General features: G+C 35.9%; 1 protein-coding gene and 4 non-coding genes across 11 annotated transcripts; 2 read left to right on the forward strand and 3 right to left on the reverse strand.

Annotated features, from left to right (window-relative positions):
• Positions 1-744: 744 nt before the first annotated feature.
• Positions 745-23,211, forward strand: daf-12 (the record flags this gene model as incomplete). 7 transcript variants are annotated; one of them, NM_001420577.2, is made up of 18 exons in its annotated part: positions 745-886; positions 2,174-2,233; positions 17,132-17,204; positions 17,639-17,721; positions 17,769-17,891; positions 17,937-18,203; positions 18,270-18,317; positions 18,366-18,437; positions 19,131-19,226; positions 19,586-19,660; positions 19,996-20,093; positions 20,143-20,249; positions 20,298-20,494; positions 20,742-20,921; positions 20,966-21,258; positions 21,306-21,467; positions 21,514-21,589; positions 21,725-23,211. In NM_001420577.2, the coding sequence occupies 16 exons, from the start codon at positions 17,138-17,140 to the stop codon at positions 21,815-21,817; spliced, it is 2,037 nt and encodes a 678-aa protein (NP_001407484.1). The 7 variants fall into 7 exon arrangements, with proteins under 7 accessions (NP_001407484.1, NP_001379300.1, NP_001024547.1 ...); NM_001392835.1 differs by having other exon boundaries at positions 21,725-21,817; NM_001029376.6 differs by having other exon boundaries at positions 776-886; positions 20,143-20,494.
• F11A1.14 lies at positions 10,448-10,593 on the reverse strand. The gene has a single exon (NR_072017.1). It is a non-coding gene; the product is annotated as an Unclassified non-coding RNA F11A1.14 (non-coding RNA).
• Positions 10,964-11,093, reverse strand: F11A1.13. The gene has a single exon (NR_072018.1). It is a non-coding gene; the product is annotated as an Unclassified non-coding RNA F11A1.13 (non-coding RNA).
• 21ur-15005 lies at positions 11,828-11,848 on the forward strand. The gene has a single exon (NR_072019.1).
• On the reverse strand, positions 17,288-17,481 carry F11A1.12. The gene has a single exon (NR_072020.1). It is a non-coding gene; the product is annotated as an Unclassified non-coding RNA F11A1.12 (non-coding RNA).
• Positions 23,212-23,267: the final 56 nt, after the last annotated feature.

The raw sequence follows: 23,267 nt of genomic DNA on the forward strand, positions 1-23,267 counted from the left end.
GTGCTAAGCATTAGGATTTGATGAAACAAACACACTATAATCAGAAGTGACAGATTTTCAATTAAATTTTTAGAGATAAATACATAATTTATCAATTTATGCGTGCCAGCAAAAAGGCAGAAATAGTATGAACAGCAGAGTCTACTTGAGACTAAATCTTAGTTCTACTCATCAACCAAGCGGATGAAAACATGATAATGAAAATGTACTTTTATTTCAGTTTAAATTGTAGATATCCACGCACCAGTTAACCCAGTTATCTGGTTTGTTTGTTTTTTTTTTGCTGGTCGTCAAGAACAACTTTCGATGTAGATAACTTTACCGAGCTTCATTCATCAAAAAACATTTTTTTCCCAATTTTTCGTTACAAGTTATAACTGTATATAATATCTAATCAAAAAGAAAAACTTATTTTATAGAGAAAGTTTTGACGAGATCTGTTTTGCCTAATCGAGATGTTTCAATTTTACAAAACTTTGCTCGCAATCAGTAGATATGTTTAAAATTAGCAGTAGCAAAATTTTTTTTTTTCGACTGTTCCACGCAAAAAAAAAAATCACAGCAGAAAAATGACAAAGTATTCACAAATAACGACCTCCCGTCCCCGTTCTTGTGTCTCTTCCGATCTTTTCTTTTGTGGCTGTTGATCACCAGTGTGTACTTTGGAAACTTATTCCTTGCTATTCCATGTTGCTCAAAATCTTGCTTTACTTGCTTTACAAAAACATAATGAAAATTTTTCAGCGCACATTTCGGCGCAACGGGCGCCAATTAAATGGGCACAAATGGAGGAGTCATTGCGGAACAGTCAATGGAAATCGAAACAAATGAAAACCCAGATAAGGTAGAGGAGCCCGTCGTGAGAAGGAAACGAGTAACCCGCAGGGTAAGTGATTTCTAAAATCTCACGGCTTTAAAAAATTGTATACCGAGAAGAGCCAGTACAAACTGTGTAAAGCAATCAAAAATGTGAAAATTAGTATAAATCGGCAAAAAGGTGAACAAATTGGATATTTACAAGTTATTTATAACAAACTTAAAGTTGAAACCGTATTTATAATTTTTTTCTCATCAGCTAAACAGAAGACCAAAGTATCAATAAAAGCTTGTGGGAATAGATGCAGAATAGTCTTGTAGAAATGACCTTTTTTGCAAAATATATTGCATCATTTTCACAAGAATGTGTTAACATTTATGTTTAAACCTCAGTTATTTTGTAGAAGTTTCGAACAAATGGTATTGAAATTTTCTTAGAGTTGATACTCATCAATTTTATTTAGTCTTAACTTACAAAGCCACTTCAAGCCTATCTACTGGTGTCAGTAAAAAAACACAAAATATGTAGTAACGGCATATCATGGTAGAACAATTTTCAAAATGTTCTCAATTTCATATTTGGTTTGAAAACTGAAAAATTCGACCATTCTGGTACAATCGGCATTATGAAACAATGTCCTCTCTGCAGCTATTTCCCCTTTTCCACTCAAAAATGTGTCGGAAATAAAATCTTACTTTCTAAAGTATTCGTAGAGCTTAAACGTTTAACTGTTATAAGTAACACATAAATATGTCTGCTTCTTTCTCAAAGAACAGCACTGATTTTAGAACGTTGACATGTCATCTTCGGCGGTCTGTGTCTAAATGTTCGATTTGTAGCGATAAGCGTTAGAGTGGCCAATATTTTCTGAGAACAAAAAGGAGTCATATTCTTATCATCTCTTTTCGTGCGTTTTCTATCTTTTGTGTAACCGTACCCTCCCACCACTTGTTAGCAGCAACATTTATTCTCTCTGAATTTCTACATCAAAAGTGCAATTTGGGGGAGTTGAAAACTGTTCGACCCTCCCAGCGCCGAAATCGACGGCTATCTTAACGGGGCGCCGAGATGAAGTAGGCAAAACAGATCATTGCAACAACACATACAATCGCCATCTATACTCTCACAGTGCCATGTATAGTAACTCTTTCCACAATTTCCACAAACTTCCATTCTATCCAACTCCATATTACTTTTCTGCTGTTTCTTACGAAACTCCTATTCAAACGTCAAAAACTCCGGGTTCAGCAAGTGTAATTGATGTTGAAAAGATTGACGACGATGATAAATCGTCAAGCCCAGCAAGTGTAATTAAAAATATCATAAATAATATTTAAATAATTTTTTTTATTTCAGCGCCACAGGCGGATACACAGCAAGAATAACTGCTTGACACCTCCAAACAGCGATGACGACGTTAGTTTGTTATTATGTTTTTTCAATCAGGTTAGATTATTATGACTTGACTCAACCATTGCACCAAGATGAAACTTTTTGTTGTTTTTGTGGTTGGCGGTAGTATTCTATAACTTTAAATTGCTAAACGATTTTCTTTTCTTCAATCAAGAATCTTATTGGATTTGAATTATTGGAGCTACATATATTTTCAGTTCATTGAATTTAATGCTCTATATTTTTGTGTGTATTCAGAAAACATGGTGTTAACAAATGAATATAATAACACTCTAAAGGACATTTAGTTATCAAACTTTAATTCAGTTTTAGAAATTTGTAATAAGCTTCTATTATAAGTTCAAAAAGTTCCATTCTGATCCGATCCTTCTTCTTATTGATTGTTTCTCATCAATTAGTCTTCATCTCTTTTTCGAAGTTCGGCGTATGTTTTGTGCAGCGTTAAACTCACGCCATTTTGCTGACGGGGAATTGTTTAGAAGTGAGTGGAGAGGAAAGAAGAACTGATGTTCTTGAGTGTGATGTGCTCTCAACATTCGAGAAAATGATGAGAGAAATTTCATGTGTTGAAGATACAAAATGCGCTCAAGATAATGGTGGACTTTTACTTCTACATCTAAACGCTTTTTCAATGAAACCTGTACTGGAAAAATTCGAAAGGAAAAATTCTGGAAAAGTCGTTCAGCTTTTACGATACCTGAAATAAATGAACTCATAGTGAGCTCTAGTTGAAATTATTCGGACCAACTAGGTCTGAAACAAAGAAGCTGTATTCTTGCCAACAACGATCAAAGTTTAAAGTCCAGTGTCATCATCGTCATCTTCAATATCTCAATTTTCATCTTCAAACAATCAACCTATCCACAACCTGTTCGGAACGCCAAACTACGGTAATCAGCGCCGGTGTTTTGATAAAGCGATAAGCATAAGTGCTCACACTTACTTCTTACTTACAATTAAATTCGCTTCCTTTTTGGGCCGTTCCAAGGTCAAACGGTGAAACACACGCACCGTACATATACACAGGACGCACTGAAGTTTTTGCTACTGCTGCCTGTTGTGTCGTCGTTCGGCCCCGATTTTTTTAAGTGTGTGTGTTCCATATTACCGCAAAAACTTGGGACCACGCCTCTCACAACACCTACTTTCTCAATTATTCCGAAAACAACAATGAAGTGCTGATGATACCATTCTACTATATACTTCCGGACGTCTATACTTCATTCCGAACACAAAAATCAAAAAATGACACTCGAAGCAAATGTGGCGGCACTTTCGAAATTCATGTCATTCGACAAAATGCTTGCAGCATTACGGGTGAGTAAACGTGAAGATTATTCAAATTGCCTTGAACAATCCAGAACAAGTAACCGTTTTTGACTCATTATTGTAACACTTTTTCTCAATCTTAAATGTTCAAACGTTCAAGTGTTCTTTTAGTTTGCAATTCCCACAAGTTTGGACATGTAGTTGTAAAATGTCAGTCACGCTTTTTCAAAATTATTCAATTAGTGCTCACGAGAATCAGTGAGCACCACCACATGATCTCCTTACACTCATCTCCTTTATTTTTTGATTATCTTTTTTTTTTTGTTTGTTTTCAGTGTATCACTAAAATAGTTTAGTTTTTTAGAATAATGTACAGTTTATAAGAAGTTCCAATATTCTTTGAATCGTTGACTTTGAGTGATTTTGACAAGTTAGAGAGGATGAGATGCGAACGTTGTTTGCCTCGACCTACATATAGGTTATTGTAAGTAGCGCGCTAGGCCTTTTCAAGTTTTCGGAACATGGAACACAGAGAGACAGGAACTCTATTCCGAAATGTTGCGATCGACCTTGTTTTTTCCTTCTCTCGCGCCGTCGCAGTAGTCGTCGGCGGCGCAATCGGAACCAAATCGTAGTGGCCTGGGGGAGAGCGCAGGCGGCGACCGTGAAGGAGGCGACCGTGGTGGTGGTAGTGGCGTTTAAAATGAAATGAAAAATACTATGCGTTCTTAACGCGAACATGACGACAACTTCGATGTGAAGGTACTTGAGAACGAGAAAAGGAGTAGAGAAAGGGAATGAAACTGACCGCAGTTCTATCATCACCCAGGCGCGCCCTTCATCTTTCAAGACAATCTCTAAACTAGCGGTAGCAGAGGAAAAGAATATGGGGTTTGACTTATTTCTTTTTCGCAATTTATGGTATTCGGTAAATAAGAAGATAAGACCATATAAAGAATTACGGTGGACACAGATTAAGATGGCTGGAAAATAGCTTTATAGACTGAAATATTTTGACAACACCAATTTACGATGGGAAAAAAACTGTCTTCTTTATAAAATTCAAAACTTGATGAATTTTCTACTCTGTCGGTGTTTACATGTACACTACCGATTTTGTGAGCTTTAGTATTTGTCACACTTTTTTGATTAATATTAAAATTTCAGAGACGTGATGTTTCCATGAGTTTAGAAAAAATTTCAAAAACGCATTCTCAACAATGCATTTTCCGGAACTAGAAATAATCAGCTTTTTTTCAACTTGTAACAGTATGACATTAACATCTTTCTGTTCGAATTTCAAACTCGGTTTTTAAAGCTGACTTTCGAATCAATCCCAGGCGACCAGCACATTCAATCGTTCAAATGTCAAAGAAGAACTTCTAACTGGAAACGAGAATGTTTGGTCTCGAACCCAAAGGATTTTTAAGTTTGCTGACTAAACTTTCGTACAAGCCGCAGTCAGAAGTCCTTGACAACAGTCAGTGTCTGGCTGTTCGCTTTGTGTTTACAAAAGGTTTCAGCTTATCCATTGGAAAGAAGACATTTACGTGTATGTCTTTCCATTTTTTTTTTTCGAGTTTTCAATATTTCCAGTTGAATGGTTCTCTCTTGACATTAGAAAATTGGAATTTAAAAGTGATATGTCATATTGATAGGAATTTCTTTAAAGTTTTGTTATAAGAAGCTATGTTTTTGATTTTGGAATAGGAAACTTTTTAACACTTGTGGTCAGCTGAAAAGCTACAAAAAAACTAGACGTGATGCAGTATCTTTTAACTTTTCTATAGTTCAATCAAGAACATTTCTTTTCTTGCATTATCATGCCTCTCGATTGATTTCTATAACTCACAAAAAGGTGAGACATGTTCCTTCTCAAATGTCTAATCACATCTTAAAACTCTATCGTGTAAGTTTAGTTGAAGAATAACATCTCTTAAAAAATAAAAAATTCCTCGAGCTTGTTTACTAGGAAAACGTTTTTTCGTTGTTTCTGTATTTTTACTCTTTTCTTGCCGGCCAGACAGTTTGAAATCAAAAACAAGGTGATAGGGGAGAGATTTTGGTTGAAGGGAAATTGGAATTGCACATAGTGCCGCCCATTTAACCTCATTTTGTCGGTCTGTTCACTCGCGAGTGCACTTTTTTTGGTTTTTATCCATTTTGGTGTTTGCTGAGATCCGCTGTGAATACGACTTTTGAAATCAGCTGCATGAAGCTATTCTAACATTGTTCAAAAACTCACGTTTCTGCGAAAATTGTCCTACTAACTAATTTATGAATGATAACAAGATTTTGGAAAAGTAACAAATATTGTCGCTATTTCGAACATTCACGAGCATCACGTGAATATATAATTTAATGTTTTGTCCAAAAAAAGCGCTACAATAGGGTAGTCAGTTTATTGAAAATTTCTAGATACTGAGAATTTGAATTCAAAATTTTCCATGATCAGAAATTGAATATTCATCCGAATGGGCAACCTTCCATTTTGTCTGTAAACTATTGCTCACTTTCTGACAGAAAATTCCAACCTCTGGAATTCGCCTGTTATTTGTTTCCGCTCAACAAATAAAGAACATGAAGAAATTGAGCATTGATGCAAGACGCGAAATGATTTGAGAAAAAAAAAACATATCTGGTGATGTTTCCCATCTGACTATTTCTTGTTTATTGCATCGATCCATTTTTCATATTAAAAAAAAGTATTTTTGAAACGAATCTAACTTTTGCAGTTTTGATCATTCACCCAAAATTAGCCCAACAATGATTAGTTGCTATCGCGATGAAAGTGCATTCTCGTTTTTCATTTTCTTTCTTTTGATGTTCGCGCAAAATCATCTCTTTTCTGACACCTCGAGAAATCGCAACTTATAGACAGATTTTTTCCCATTCCACTCGATTTTTTTGAAATTATTACAAAAATGACTGTCTAGCATTTGTTTGATAATAAGCTTCAATAAATAGAAAAGGCGGGGCATCGAAGTTTGATATAACTGTGTGTGACATTAATACTCGAGAAGTTCAAGCTCTGCGAATAGTTTCTTCTCATTTTCATGGTTATAATGTCTGGTGTGATCACGCTTTCTAAGAATGCTCGTAATATGTAGACACTGCAGACATTAGTGTGCAATTAAATGAGCGCACACGTAGACAATCATGAGCTTTTTCCATGTCTAACTGATCGTAATTAGGGATCATATCTCAAATTGTATGCGGTGATCAAAGTCTAATGAACCTCACACGATGTTTTATCATAGTATACTTATTATCAGTGTCACATAGAAGAGATAACATCTAAAATAAGCTCTGTTTTTCTTATGCTCCAAGAATACACCACTATTTTCCGTGGTGATAATTAGAAGGATCAAAAAAGCAAAACTTGTCTAGTATATAGTTTGGAAGTCTTTTTCTATATTAAAAATTTAAATTTTGATGTCATTAGTATGAGAGAATGTTTGAAATATACGCAAATGTTATTCCTAGTAAAAGCCAGTTCTAAAATGTACTATTTTAAAGTTTATAATTTTCCTGGCAAATTTGGACAAAGATATTTGTTGATACATCTGAATAGATTTTCTATCAAATAATTCTACTTGACTGAACTTTTTGAAACATAAAAATTGATGTGCACAAATGTTTCCGTTCCGTTGGCTTTTGTTATTTCTTTCATTTTCTTTTAATTTCACTCACTGACTCTCATGCTCTTCTTGTTTTCATTCACGTTTCTTCAGCGGTTCAAATACCTACGTGTTTTGCCAAAATGTACAACCCACAGTGCGGAGGAACGTTGTTCAATGAGGACTTTATGGACGGGTTTTACGGTCAGGAAGAGAACTTTTCAAATCAAAACTATGATGGGTACTCAAGTGATAGAGATAGCGAGGAAGACGGTCTACCAGCGAGTTACTGTTACGGAATGAGACCACGGTCCAAGTATCACAGAAGTAGGCAACCGACGTTCCCGTCAGAGCTGAGCACATCTGCGTCATCAATGATCAGTCGAGTAGTCACGCCAGCGTCTGAGGAGGATGAACTTTCCAAATTAATCGAGAGAAATGTGTCCAATGGCTCAAGTGTGACTACTCCCAATGGATCTGAATTGTTGTCTAATTCAAGACAGAGCGAATTATCAAATGAGCCAATTAAGAAGATACGAAGACGAAAGAAATCGGACTCTGACAACGACACTGTGAAAAAGCCGGAACAAGCACCGTTCAAGTATGAGTCACCAGATCCTAGAGATGGGATGAACACACCCAGAGTTCTTGCATCACCATCACCACCTACTAACCATTGGGATAACACATATGATAACTCATACAGTGAACCGTATTTATGGAGTAATGACCCAAGCGTGTTTAACTCAACTCACAGCACCTATCAGTTTGTAAGTTCACTTTTTATGTTTGGTGTAGGTATAAATACTAATATGAATAGGTTGACGCAAGATTACTGCATTTTAAAAACTGCGTTGGTTGGATAACAGTAGGGGAATCTGAAAACCACACGAAGAGCTATTCATTGATAATACTATAAATTCGAACTAGTATTTTCACTTTAAGATATCACTACTTTTTAAATGTAAATTCATCATATATCGTGCATACTTTTTATCTGAAAATGTTTTTTCAGACTTTTTGTATTGAAATTGTCACGATTTGTATGTTTCTACTTTTATTTGAAATAAAAAAATAACTGATATCATATTCAAGTCAAGTCAGAGGATTTTTTTTTAATTTTGAATAATTGTTTATATTCAAAACATTTAGCAAACCTCTTTTACAAAGTTGATACTTATTACCCTTTTTGGTCATCAATTGTTGAAAATGCCAAGGTTATCCAAGTAGATAGTTGATAACACTGTTTCACCGTCACTGGTTCATTCCTTTTCGGTCCAACCGTTCTTATTCCATTGTTCTTGGTAGGCGCCGCATACTCTTACGACCGCATCTCCAATTTTCGAGAACGAAATCCCGATTGACACTCACCTTACTAGGGGGAGCGTCGAAAAATTGGGAGATCTGCTATGGCGATAGAATTGAAGAATCGAACGTTGTTCTACTTTTCGTTCGTTCATTACCTCTTACCAGCAACGTAACATCACACATATTTTGCGACAACGTCGACGCAGTCGGACGACACCATTTTTATTGTCGCCTCTATATAGATACGCTCTTCAATACTCATGTTTCGGTTTTTTTGTAGGAAGCATTTTTTGCCCCACTGACTTGTCTGTCTGCCATAGGCCATGGAGTGTTCGTGTTTTGCTTTGTTGTCATCTCACCTTTTTCTGTTTTCCGCCTTTTTTGCCAATTAAATCTGCACTACCAGTTCCGATTTTATAGAGTGACAGTTCTGAATTGCAACATTCGATTACCAAAGTATAGAACATATAACCTTGAAAAATGGGAACAAGGATAAGAAGAGGCGAACATATAGTTTTAGTTAAGTTCTTTTCTGTATTTATTGAAAAGTTTGTCCTCATCTCATCTTTGCTTGATTTTCCTCTGAAAACTATTTGCTTTAGGATTTTTCAAATAGCATTTATAATTTTTTTTTAAACAAAAAAACCACAATAATTTTTTCAAAACTGTACACTACAAAATAAAACCCCTTGAAAAAACCCCGGATCCTCTTGTTTATCCATTTCATCTTCTAAAGAGCCTTTTCAAAAGCTCTAGGTCCTAAATTTTTACATTCTTCTTGAATTCATCTTATTTGTTCCAGTACCACTCAGTTGTAACGAACTTTCTTTTCAATCTTCGGATTGTTCTCTCATCATCTAAATGACATTTTCTGTAGACAATTGTGCAAAAAAGCAGATAGTGCATTTCTAACTAATGAAAAAATGTTTTTAATAGTAAAGTGTAATAATTGTTTCTTCATAATCACTCATAAACACGCATTACTATCTTATCACTGCTGACTCGTATTTTCGTTCTTGCTTCATTCATTTTTTTTTGTCAAACAATTGTTCTCAATGTATTTTTTATCAAAGTTATTTCTACTCTAAAATCTTATTTTCGTAGAAAAAAAACGAAAACTTCAAAAAATACTAATTCTTAATTCTTATCATGAATCGGCAAGTCATCTTGTTTTTGCTTTGCACATTCGTATTCCCTCCTTTAATTTTCGTGTTATCTTGTCGTTCAATCATTTCAAATTCATGGAATATAAATACCCAGAAATTGTGTTTTTCGGTGAGAAAAATGATGAGTCGCTTACATTGGTCCGGTTTTTGGGGTACTTTATTGGAGTTAGTTCCGGTGAATTTAAAATTGGCAGTGTTTTTATCAAATTGAATAACCGATTTACGAAAGTGTGAAAATTTTCCATTGTTAAAAATGTTTTGCAGGTTGAAATTTTCAGTATTTTCAACATTCTGTTGCCTTTTTCATCTCCTGTATTACCAGTCGGTATACTTCCTTGTCAGTAATATCTGCACGCGACGTCATCTCTGTTTTTCATTTTGATGATGTTCGTCCTACGTGGAGTTCTAGGCTGACTCACAGACTTTTTCACTAGCGTATTCAGTAAAAAAGAAAACAGCGAGGAGGACATTGACTTGGCTAAAACTGATTCTATAGTATTGGAAAGTAGGAAGACGACTACTCGACGTTTCTGTTCGTTGTTGTTCTCGCTTGGCCTCCCGAGTGCCAATCAAAAGAAACCCCTCCCGAAAGAGTACTGACAAAAGCTCACGCAGAGCACAGCTCTCCTCGAGACGAACGACTACGACGAACGACGGCGACTAGAAGGGGAGTGAGAGGACGCGGCTGAAAACGAAAACAACTTCGCAAAATAGTCCGCACTAGTTCAGCTCGCAACCACATACACAAGTGGAGTGGGGACCCGTGCTCCCTCTCCCTTGCTCTCACCAGACTTCTTTGTCACAAAACAGCAGCACCAGCCGACGTCAGTTGACCTGAGAACAGACCTCCAGATATTTTCATTCAGACTCCTTTTCATTTTATCCTCAAATCGTCCGTATCGTTTTCCTCATCACTCATTTTCACAATCCATAATTGTTTTGAATCTTCAAAAAGTTCTATCGCACTTGGTGAGTACTGTACTCTGACATTTTTAAAACATGAAGTAAATTCTTAAATTTCTTTGTTAGTTTTATAGCCACATATGAAATCATTTTTTTCTCATTCTTATTCTGATTGCATAGCCTAGAAAATTTAAAATTTAAACAGTCGTTCAAAAATAATTATTTTGAATCATGATTTTGGTATTGAATGTTAGCTGCATATGTTTTTGTGGGGGAGGACTTTTTGCACATTAAAGTTTTAAAAAATTTAGGAAAAATGCCACTGTAGTGAAGGCGGATGTCAGTTAGCAGTTAAAGGCATTCCAACATTTTCCATGAGTAATGTCCTTGTTACCATTACATTTCAACTTGCCAACACATACACAGGAAGACTGAAAAAAATGAACGCATGAGACATAGACAACGAGTATTTTTGCCCCAAAGCACCAGCCCAATAGTATGACTGCGTTCTCTTCGATCCGTGCGGTCTATTCGACTGTTTTTGCCGTGTGCACTGCCGTCGGTCGTTGTTGATGTTTTTCGTTCATGGCACTCGTCCGTTCTCCGTCCGAGCGTGTGTGCTTCCTCCCTTATAGCTATGTGCTACTATCCCTCCCCCAGTTAGTTTTTACTTTTTTGTATGTCACTGCCTTTTCGACCTAGAAGTTCAAACGGTGTGAGGTCTACGGGAGCATTGAGCATCAAAAACATTTTTGAGGACTGAAGAAAGAACATATCATAGTAGCATACATTAGACAACTGAATAGTACACTGTAAGGTTAAAGACCGATGGAAGACAAAAGTAGCAAAACACGTTCTGCAACATTTTTGCAGACTGGTGTACTCCAAGAATCTACAATTTTACAGTATACATAACAAATACGCTGTTCCTTAGTGCAAACATTGAAACGTTTTACATTTTGACATTCATAGGTATGTGCTCCAAACAAAATATCTGGGAGGAGCCAGCGACCACCGTATCCTTCTAGTACTACAATATATAGTTTTCTTATTAGCATATTTTTTCGATACCAATGTTTTTTGCTGGCAAGACAATACCAAAACAAGCTTTGCTTTTTAGGGAGCTTTTAGGCGGTGGAATCAAAATACACTAGTTGCTGCTTTTTTCTTTGAAAGTGGTTCAAAAGTTATTTGTAACATTTGAGTTTTGTTCACCTGTTATGCTATATAGCTATGATAGATGATCTTACCGGAAAATGTAATAAAACTGAAAACGAATAATACTCGGTTTCCACACGCCTTGTTTTTCTGTTTTTTGTCTCTCATTTTGTTCGGTGTGCCAGTTGAAAGCCATCTAGTTTTTTGTTCCCCTTTCTCTTCCTCCTGGGGGAGAGGCAGACTCTACAGTAGTACTTTAACAGGACGATTGTTTACCGTTGTTCTCCACCAAAATTTGCCACCTATCGTCGACCCGGCATGCACTCTGTATTTTTTCTTAATCTATTTTTTTGAATACTTTTGTCTAAATTATTCTTTAATTTCCTTAGCCTACGTAACTATTTAATTTTGGAGTTTTCATAATAATCTTTTATTCATTCCAGTATCTATACGTTTGTGTTTATGCTTTTTACTGTTTAAACCAATGTACCACAACTGAAATATGTTAGTTCGGTTCTTGTTTCTGGAAGTATCGAAGCCTAATTTGTAGCTTTTTCTTATATATTTTCTGGTTTTGTTTTTCTCTATTTAGTGTGCAAAGTATATATATCCATACATGAGAGATTAATTTCTGGGCGAACACGTAAATATGAAGCAAAATGCCGACTTCGGTACCGCTATACTTCCTCCGTCACAAGAGCCTTTGCTGGCGGCTTTCATCTCCCGAGAAAGCTGAAAAACAGAACACGCCTCACATTTCCAGTAGGATATTCAATATTCACTTTTTTAGGTTTTCAAGTTTAGCATGTGTTCTTCGAAAGAACACTAACTTGTACGAATGAAATCTGTGCGTTTTTGTTGTTATATTGCTTTTGCTCATAGAAAGTTAGAACAACCAAACAGTAAATGGACTGTAAGGACAATATCGTAGTTTCTTACGTTTCTTGAGTTTTTCAAGATTCAGAGTTCCAGATAATGAATAATTATAGTTTTATCATTCAGCAATTTATCAATATTTGCTTAAAAAATATAAGTTCACTTTCGTTTTAAACTCAGATAACTTAATGTTTATCGACAACGTATTATTGAACATGTTTTTGTATTATCTTGAAAATCAACTAGAAAAAAGACGGTCTCATACATCTAATTTTTTATAAAAAATGTTTGCAATTTTTTTTACTTTTTTGTTGTTTGATGAATCCGATTATATGGATAGTACACTTTTAATTATTGAATAGTTTTTTCTTCTGATTGATCTACCACTGATTTCGAAATGTCATTATAATTTATATCCAGGAAGGAAAAAATTGAAAAAAACCACACTGCATTCTTTTCTAGCGTAAAACACAATAATTTTTACCGTATACTTTGTTATTGCTGCCCGCAAAGTGAATTGAACAAGATTAGAAAGAGAGAGTAGATGCGAAATAGCAGTCCCGACCATGGAGACGATGCTGGCCAAAACTGGGCGGAACTCTGTCTGCAGTTCAGAGCTGACACCGGCCAATCGGAGTGCGAGTCTTTTCTTCTCATTCACTCTAACCTCTGAAGATTTTAAAGTAGCAACCACCCGAACGATTGAAAAAGTAGGGCTGGAAGTAGGGGAGGCGAAAAAAAGTGAAGGTGGACTGACGAGAGTACGAACCACCACCGCCACCCATTATAGCCCCCGGTGGCCCGTCGAGGCTGAAAAAAAAAAGAAAAACAGGCAATAGACAGGATGAAAAACTATGGAACGCGTAGATACGCAGGAAGACATCGACGCATACATTCATTCAGTCAATAGAAAAATAGACGTAGGCCCCAAAAAGAACTCGTGACCGACCAAGTTACAACTTTAAGACTCCTCATCATCTCGGTTATCGCTACTTTACACTCTGCTTTACTTTCAAATTAAAACTTCTTAGAGCTTAACAATAGCTCTATTGCAAGGCTGAAACATGTTCCGCAAAAAAATCTGTCAGTGAATGTTGATTCTTATATTTGCAAAAGTAAAAGTACACTCTACTATAATCTTCATTCTATGTATTGATTCATGAAAATCAACTTTTTTTTCGAAAATACTTTTTAATCTGTAATCTGGCATCATGCGATTCTTTGTACTTTTGTTTTTAAGAAACTTCATAGAAATACTGATTAAAATTGTACTGATTTTTCAAAACATTTTCTTATCGTTTCAAGACTTAGTACACTGGCAGTATTGAACTTCTACATTAATTCGAAGAGGTATAACAGAATTTACTTTGATTTATTAGTTAAATTCAGATAGGATATTGTCCTAAATATGTGAAATTCTAATAGTAACGTTGACCATACAACTTGAAAATTAGAAAAACCACTAATTTTGATTTTCTAATGGTTGAAAAAACTTTATGTGATCGGCTGTGAACAAAAAATAAGAGTTCCATGCTGACAGAAAAGCAAATATTTTTCCACTTTTCATTGTCAAAAAGTAAACAGTGTGATGTGCCATCAACTAAGAAAAAACGCTAAAATTGACTGGCGTGCCAGACATTATCAGTCATTTCGAACATATGTAATTGAAGTGCACTTTAGAAACATATTCATTTTCATATTCATTCTGATAGCATCTCCCGTCCATCTTTTTTGTTTGGTAGTGACAGTTACTCTCTAATGAGAAATGCTGCAGGTCACTTTAACCATGGAATTTTTCCTGTTATACTTCATATATACATCCATTTTCTCATATATCACCGTGTTGTTGGAATGGTTGCTCAGCACTTCTTTTCTCTTTATGAATGTTGAATGTAGCGTGTGCGTGTGCTCGGCATCGTCGCGCCTGAAGATATGAGAAAAACAAAACTCGTTTTGAACGCGAGCAGCGAACGACAACGTCGGCTTCAAGCACACACACACACGTCGATTGAGAATGTTACAGACGACGTTCCGTCCGTCCGTTGTTTTTCCCCATTTTTTTTCATTTTTTTTTCTGACTGCCTTGCTGCTTTGTTTCTTTTTTCCAGCTGCAAAACAGCATATAGGATAAAGAAGGGACGGACCAAACTGGCAATGTTCTAGAAAAGCGGAAATTCCTAAGATTCAGCAATTCCATTTCATAAATCCACATATCAGTGTTCCACCATCAGACATTATCTGTACAAGTGCATTGACAAATTTATTTTCACATGCTCTCTAGGTTCTTCTTGTTTTTCCATCATTCCTAGTAATGAAAATAAAGAAACTCATTTGACGTACGGTTAAAGTGCATCTTCTAAGAACTTCATCCTGTTTTGTGAACAAAAAAGGAAGTCGTGTTGTTTTTTCCTGAACAATAACTTCTCTGACGATGAGTTTTTGTAAGTTTTCGCAAATAGAAATAATAAACTACAGGCACGTGTTATGAAATATTTCATCTATATAGAGTTAATATTAGACATTGAATATATTACAAAGTGAAACTGTTGTAATTAGTTAACTTGAATATTTTGTAAGACTATTAGAATCAATAGTCAATTCAGTATTCAATCTAATCAGTTTCAGTTTAATTAAAGTATACTTTTGATCATTTACAACCAAGTGTCATTCTGACACATTGAACATATATTTTTGATTTTTTCGAACTGATGATCATTTTCAGCTATGCTAATTTTTGATTTTATTTTATTCAAGTAACAAACTCCATCTAAGGTCTGAAGTCTCAAATGAACATTTCTTTAGACACCTCATGATCATTGTATTCATGTTCGGTCAGTTTTGTCTGGCGAACTACACAAATATACACTTTGCCGGAACTCCTAGAATGCGTGCTCTGTATTCCAAGTATTAATCATATCCGCCCTGCTCGGCTTTCAGCCATTTTCAGTCAAAACAAGTATATTTCTTCTTCGCTCTCTCTCTCTTTGCTACTTTCTTCTTCCTCTGAATAATTTTGCTCTCACACCACCGTCTATTTTGCGTTCGTTTTCTCAGCCCACGCCTTTCTTGTCTTGTTTTTCACACTCGTTCGTTTTTTTCCTTTTTTTTCTTCCATTTTTCTTCATTACACTTTCAAACTTCCAGGGAGCTCCGGTTTCCTCGATGAACTGACTGTTTGAAAACAGTTGAATGTGAACTATTGTACCCTTTGGTGTCTAAATCATCTCCCCCTACCTCCCAACTACCTCATTTCTTTTGTAATTTACCTCTACATTATCAACAAGTTAATCAAGAACGGCAACTGATTGGATATAAAACAACAGAAAAAAACAACAACAAAAAAACCAGCACACTCAGAATTTATTTGTCTATAATTGTACATTCCTGCTGTTTTGAGATTGAAATTGAAATCGAATCGAATCATACCACCACCACCATCCAAAAACCAATCCACCTGAATACCCTCCAAAATTCGATTCCCTTTCTGCCACTCTGCGATGGCGGACAATTTACTTTCGTCTCAAAACTATATTAATTGGACAATGCTGAATAAGTTCTATGGCAAGGTAACAGAAGAAAATTATTTTTGTGTAAGTAGGAATAGAAACGAAACTATCCCACAACGTAATGTTTTTCGTAGTCTTTAAGAATCCACAGCACGGCCAAAATATAACTTGCGCTAGTTCTACTTAAATCTCGGGAGTTTTTGGTTTGTTTTAAAGAAGGTTTAACAAATAAAATACGAGCCCATTAAATTTCTGTATTTTCATAGTTTTAAAACGTTGGGTAAAATTAAAGATAGTCAATATATGCATACATATCAAAGCATGAAAAATACGATGATTGATTGAAACGTTAATTATTGAAATGCAAAATTTTGAAAATCCGTGAAATTTGTATTTTTATGTTTTTTTTATTTGTAAAAGTTTTATAGTTCTTTGGATATCAATTTGTCTATATTTTTTGGTTTTTGAATTATTAACTTGCACACACAAAAGCTAGTAATGAGCATCTGTAAGTTAAGCAAACTATAAAATAACCACCTAGAATGAGAAGGGAACACGGGTCATATCAATGGGTTGCATTCATTTTTATTTCCAACAAAAGAACGCAGAAAAAACAGCCGCAACGCTGTGTGACACCACCCACTTTTCGCTCGCCGTGCCCTCCCGCATGAAAAATTTTTCCGTGGTCTCCCGCTCTTCCATTCTCCCGTTCAACTGCCCTTTAGTTTGCTAGGAAGTGATAAGCGTCCTCGATTAGTGCAGATATGTTTCACCAACAGCCTCCAGTTGTTGACTTGAATAACCTGTTCATGTATCACTTACTAGTTTCATTCAATGAACCTACAAATTATTGTCAATTGCTACAAATTCACAACTATTCATATCCATTAAACACTCCTCAAATTATTAAATGCAAAGAACAAGAAAAACGATGGAGACATAGAAAGATTAAAAGTGTGGGTCCTAGTTTAAAATAAGATCTTGAAACGTTAAAAAAATATTAATGTTGCATGGTTGGTCAAGTTGTAGTAACTGTGATTGGTCCTTTGAAATTAAAGATTTTTTTAATCTTCATTAATTTTTTTCAAATTACAGCCTCAAATGAGCACACCAGATGATCCAGTCATCCACAGTCCACCATCAATTGGAGCAGCTCCTGGTATGAATGGTATGTTGAAATTTATCTAGTTGCCCACACATGAAGATACTGATAAGCACACCACGTTAAGATTAAAAAAAGGCGAGATATGTGGTTTTTTTGACCAGTGACTAGTGATAGATAAATACTGTGATTTTTTTTTGTCACATTTTATTCTCATAATTAACGCTCTCAAACATATAGTTTCCATACCACTACAACCACCAAATATTGGAAAAGTGATATGAGGAACGCGAAAAACATTGCGAAAAAATGCGCTTTACACTTTTTCACAACATTTTCTCATTTCATTTCGAGAACAACAGAGTAGTGAGCATTGACGAGTGTACTTTTGCGAAAGGGATTATCACCCACAAAAAGTAGGTTCCCGCCGGGACCAGTTGGGGGATGAGAAAAAAAGAAAACAGTTGTCGATCTAGAACATTGATAAAATTGTATTTCAGGGTATCATGGATCAGGAGTGAAACTTGAAGAAAGTTCTGGTGCTTGTGGCTCTCCGGATGATGGCCTGTTAGACTCCAGCGAAGTATGATTTGGTTATTTCTAGCATCTTGTTTCTAGTAATTGTTTCAGGAGAGTCGACGACGTCAGAAAACATGTAGAGTATGTGGAGATCATGCGACGGGCTATAATTTCAACGTTATCACATGCGAATCTTGTAAAGCATTCTTCAGGAGAAATGCGTTACGTCCCAAGGTAACTTTTATTAATATCTATAACCTAAAATGACTAATAATTCAGGAGTTCAAATGTCCATATTCTGAAGATTGCGAAATTAATTCTGTAAGCAGACGGTTTTGTCAGAAATGTCGACTGAGGAAATGCTTCACAGTTGGTATGAAAAAAGAGTGGATTTTAAACGAAGAACAACTGCGGCGGAGGAAAAACTCTCGTTTGAACAATACGGGAACGTGTAATAAAAGATCCCAGCCAGGGAATCAGCAGTCACCACAAGGTCCTAATCAACAGCCACATTTATCACCGCATCATCCAGGAGTTGCAATATATGTAAGTTCCCCTATAATTTGCTATGTTTCTTAAGAGAATTTAGACAATACAATATTATATTTTCAGCCACCACAACCACAACGCCCACTAACAATCAATCCAATGGACAATCAAGTAAGTTGAAAAAGTTCATTGCACACATTTTGTATAATTAATTTATAGATGATGCATCATATGCAAGCTAACAGACCAAATGCCATGCCACAACTTATCAGTCCACCAGGAGCACAACCGGTAAGTTGGTCGAATACAAATCCTCCAAAATAAGGAGAAAAAAGCAATAATGTTTACCGCAGTATAATACATATAGATCTGAAACAATCATTTTAATCAGTTTCTATATTTTCAAGGTGGTCATCGATCTACCGTAGAAATGCCACATAGTAGATAAGCGTATCAAGTGTTATCTTTCCTTCAGATATGCCGTTTCTAGTAGGTTCGCATATTTCTTCCAAAAAGAAATTTGCACCAGAAAAAACTACGCGGAATCTCCATTACAAACCGGTTGATTGTTGTATAGGACAAATCCAGACAACAGTTGTTTTTGAACTTTTTTCATTGAATGTCTCGGATTATTGGGTGTTGATGAGTGTCTGTCTGCATGACAAATTTGTTTTAAACGAAGGGACTTAAGATTAAACAGATGCGAACATATTGAGATATATCCCTTTTTAGGTTGTTAGTTTAGCATATCAAAGTTTTTTAGTCAATGTGAGAATATTCTCATATACTAAAAATCACGCGCAAAAATTATCCATCGCGAGAATAAACAAGCAGAAAATCTAGGTAACCAGTGATCTGGCTTAATTGGAATCAGTATGAATTCATGTGACTTTTTTGCTTTGTTTTTGCCAATATCGAAATCAACTTAGCTTCTCTTGTTAAATTTAATTTGTATTTAATATTAATATTAAACATGTTTTTCAGTATCCATTGACATCCCCAGTCGGCTCTAGTGCATCTGACTCTCCACCAAACCGAAGTTTAACAATGATGCACAACGGCGAAAAAAGTCCAGATGGCGTAAGTGGGAGTGCTGGAAAAGTAAAAATGAAACTTGTAAAATTAATCAGCCTGGGTTGGCTTGAAGCTGCACATGTTGTGAATGTAACATTTAAATCAGCAAAAATACTTTTGAATCAAAAATCTTGTAGAAGCACTATATAGTGAACTACTATGTGATGTGCTTTGTTGATTTTTTCATGATTATACGTTGAGCTATTCAGCTTTTAGCATGAAACAGGCAACACCTGTTTCTGTAAATGTGTTCAGTCCTTTATGCACCCTGTCTGTTTGGCCGTGCTCGAGTCTGAATTGGAACATGTTTTCGGAACACAACATTGATTATCTCCCAATCACACTTTTATCAACTATCTTTTTAGTATGATCCAAACATTATGGCTCATCGTGCCCCGCCGCCATCCTTCAACAATAGGCCTAAAATGGATAGTGGACAGGTAATTATGTTTCTTCTACGCATCTTTTTAACTTTCTAACATCAGTTGGTATGCATCTTTATCTCACCACTACTGCACTTATAAATTCAAGACTAATACACATCAAAAAATCGCTAAAAATTCATCATTCTTGTTGAACTTTTCGTGTAAACAGTGTGACATTACAGTTTATGTTTTTCAGTATCCATTGAAACTCTTTATTATTTTTAAAGGAAACTGTTCTATTTTAACAACAAATTTTTCAAATTATTATTCATATTTATGAACTACAACATTTTCCAATTGTTTTCAACGTTGTAATAATTTTTTAAACTTACAAAAATATATTTTTTCAGGTTGTTCTTTCCACGGAAGAATATAAACAACTCTTGTCTCGAATTCCCGGTGCCCAAGTCCCTGGTCTTATGAATGAAGAAGAACCTATCAACAAACGGTACTTACTCACAAATCTACAGACTAATTAAAATTCTATAAATTTGCAGTGCGGCATACAATTGCAATGGTCATCCAATGCCAGCTGAAACAACACCACCCTACAGTGCTCCGATGAGTGACATGAGCCTCTCGCGCCACAACTCCACATCATCTGGTACTGAAAAAAACCATATGACGCATTCAACCGTGTCAGCCATTCCAGGCAATAGTGCACAAAATCATTTCGATATTGCATCGTTTGGTATGGGAATCGTGACTGCAACCGGAGGTGGTGATGCTGCCGAAGAGATGTACAAACGGATGAACATGTTTTACGAAAATTGCATCCAATCGGCTCTCGACAGCCCAGAAAATCAAGAACCAAAACCACAAGAGGCAATGATTCCAAAGGAAGAATACGTAAGTCTCTATTCATTGTCTTGCATTGTCTTGTGTCTTATCGGTCTTTGAAATTGGTGTCGCGCAGGGGAGGAGTAAAGCAGAAAAAGACCATCGCATTTCTGCACTTTAAGGCAGTGCCAGACGGTGGCAGAACAGAAAAGACTGCCTTTTCGCGTCAAGGCTATCATATGTCAAACCTACCATTTTCCGAGACACAGTTTCATTGTCCCATTCCGATCGACATATATCATTTTTTTATATTTAGATGACTCCAACACATGGTTTTCAATATCAATCTGATCCGTATCAAGTTCCACCAGCAGAAAGAAACATCAATTATCAACTGAATGCCGCTGAGCTTAAAGCACTGGATGCTGTCCGAGAAGCTTTCTATGGTATGGACGACCCAATGGAGCAGGGACGTCAAATGCAGTCATTCCTTAAGGTTTCCCAAAAATCCCAGTGAATCTTGTTCATCGTGTTCTTTAGGCAAACAAAACTCCAGCTGATATTATGAATATTATGGATGTTACCATGAGGCGTTTCGTCAAAGTTGCCAAAGGTGTTCCGGCGTTCCGTGAGGTATCTCAGGAAGGAAAGTTTTCGCTTCTCAAGGGGGGAATGATTGAAATGCTGACAGTCCGTGGTGTGACCCGCTACGACGCTTCGACCAACTCTTTCAAGACACCAACAATTAAGGGGCAAAACGTTTCCGTCAACGTGGATGATATGTTTGCTAAATTGAATGCAAATGCACAAGCTCAGAAAGCTAAATGTTTAGAGTACGTTTGCAAAGTTTATCGACAAAAAATCAATAAATCGATTTTAGGTTCTTCGGTTTCTTCGACGAGGAGATTAAAAAGAATGAACTTGCCGTTTATCTAGTCATGTTGGCTGTTCTCTTCTCTGTCCGCTCTGATCCTCCGATGAACGAAAACGATGTTCGCATCGTTACAGAACGACATAATCATTTCATGAGTCTTCTCAACAGGTAATCAATCAACGGATAAAGAAGATATTACAAAACTGGTTTTCAGATATTTGGAATCGTTGTTCGGAGAGCAGGCCCGCCGTATCTTTGAACGGATTCCAAAAGCACTGGGATTACTTAATGTAAGATATCATAAAAGTAGTATTGTCTTTGGGCAACTTAAATAAAATTCAAAACGATAATTTTGAATAATAAATGCACCATAAGAAATCATAAATCATGCTATATAAACACGATAATTTTATGTTTTATTTCAGGAAATTGCTCGTAATGCTGGAATGCTGTTCATGGGAACTGTGCGTTCTGGTGAAGCCGAAGAGCTGCCAGGAGAATTTTTCAAAATCAAATAGACCTACTAGAAATCATCTACCAAACGATGCCATGCCTTCAATACCTCACAACTTGATTCTATATTGCCTCCATCCAACAAACTCAATCTAGCCACATTTCTTCTTTTTCACGTACCTCAACCACCCTTTCCATCCTACAAATCGTATAATATTCCTCTACCTCTTTAACCAATTCATCATCTTTTTATATTGTTTCTTATTTGCATTCAACTTGGAAATAGCCACTATCATATCACTATTGCGTATTTCCTTTCATTTTCTTGTCTTATTTTCTTGAGACCAGCACCAGAAGATTTTTTCGATGGAGAACTAAGCATGATAATTTGAAGTTTTCCATTTAAAAAATGCAGGTAATACGGTTAATTCAATCTGCGAGTTGATGTTCGGTCTCCGGTTTTCATGTTCTACTTCTAATGACTAGAAACCCTTTTATCTAACATCCGGTCCTCCTATCCCTAATGTACCCAGTAGATATTTTTTCCCCGAATGATTAAACCTCCCAGTCAAATATTGTATTTTGTGATTCATGCAGCCTAGCCCCTACCTCTTAATTCCGTCAATACTATCTCAGATTTTCATTGAAGAACTGGTCCGGAATTATTGAATCATCAGCTAGAAAATGGTTTTCCTCAGTCATTTTAAACTTTTTTTCTATTTAAGACTTTCAACTCCCAACGCCTGGCATTTTTTTGTTTCAGATTTCTTTCTTTTTGTGGCCTGTAGTTTACCGATTCATGCGCGCACCCAAAAAATTTCAACAAGTCAATTTCCCGCTAACGTTATATTGTGATGTGTCACTATTTTATTGTGATTATGTGATTGAGAATTTACTGCTTCTACATCTATCCTCTATCCCTGTTCAGTACAATTTTGACTTTCTATCCTTCCTTCTTCAGCACCACCTATTTCTTTTCAACACTGCACTGGTTCATGTTTAGCTACGGTGAATTTATCTTGACAGTAGCTTATGTAACTTTTTCTGTCTGTCTTTTCTCTTTTTTAATATGCAACACCACACCTCTATTTTCCTTGCACTACCTCGATCACACCTCCATTTCTCAACTACCAAAATTGTTCATTATTTTCCCTTGTTTTATATCCCGGCCACTCTCATCTGTTTGAGTAATTTCAAAGTCCGATTACCCTACCCATACTTTCTCCATTCACAAATGTTTCTCAAAGCTTTCCTTGTTTTGTTTCCTATTTTATTATTGAGTGTGGTATCAAAACGATTCGTATTCTTTTTTTTCAAACTTTTTTCAATTGCAAAAATTGTCGTTACCTGGTGTTCCACAAATAAAAGTGTAGTGCAATGTAGGTCCTTAATTTCTCCTGTTGTCTACATTCTCCCCAACAGTATCTTGTCAAAACTAATGAATATAAATTTGAAATCTTTTATGCGTTAGATTTGTACAATTCCAAAATTTGCACAAAAATTTCTCAGCCAACC

This window comes from Caenorhabditis elegans, chromosome X (assembly GCF_000002985.6).
Source record: "Caenorhabditis elegans chromosome X".
NCBI classification, from domain to species: domain Eukaryota; kingdom Metazoa; phylum Nematoda; class Chromadorea; order Rhabditida; family Rhabditidae; genus Caenorhabditis; species Caenorhabditis elegans.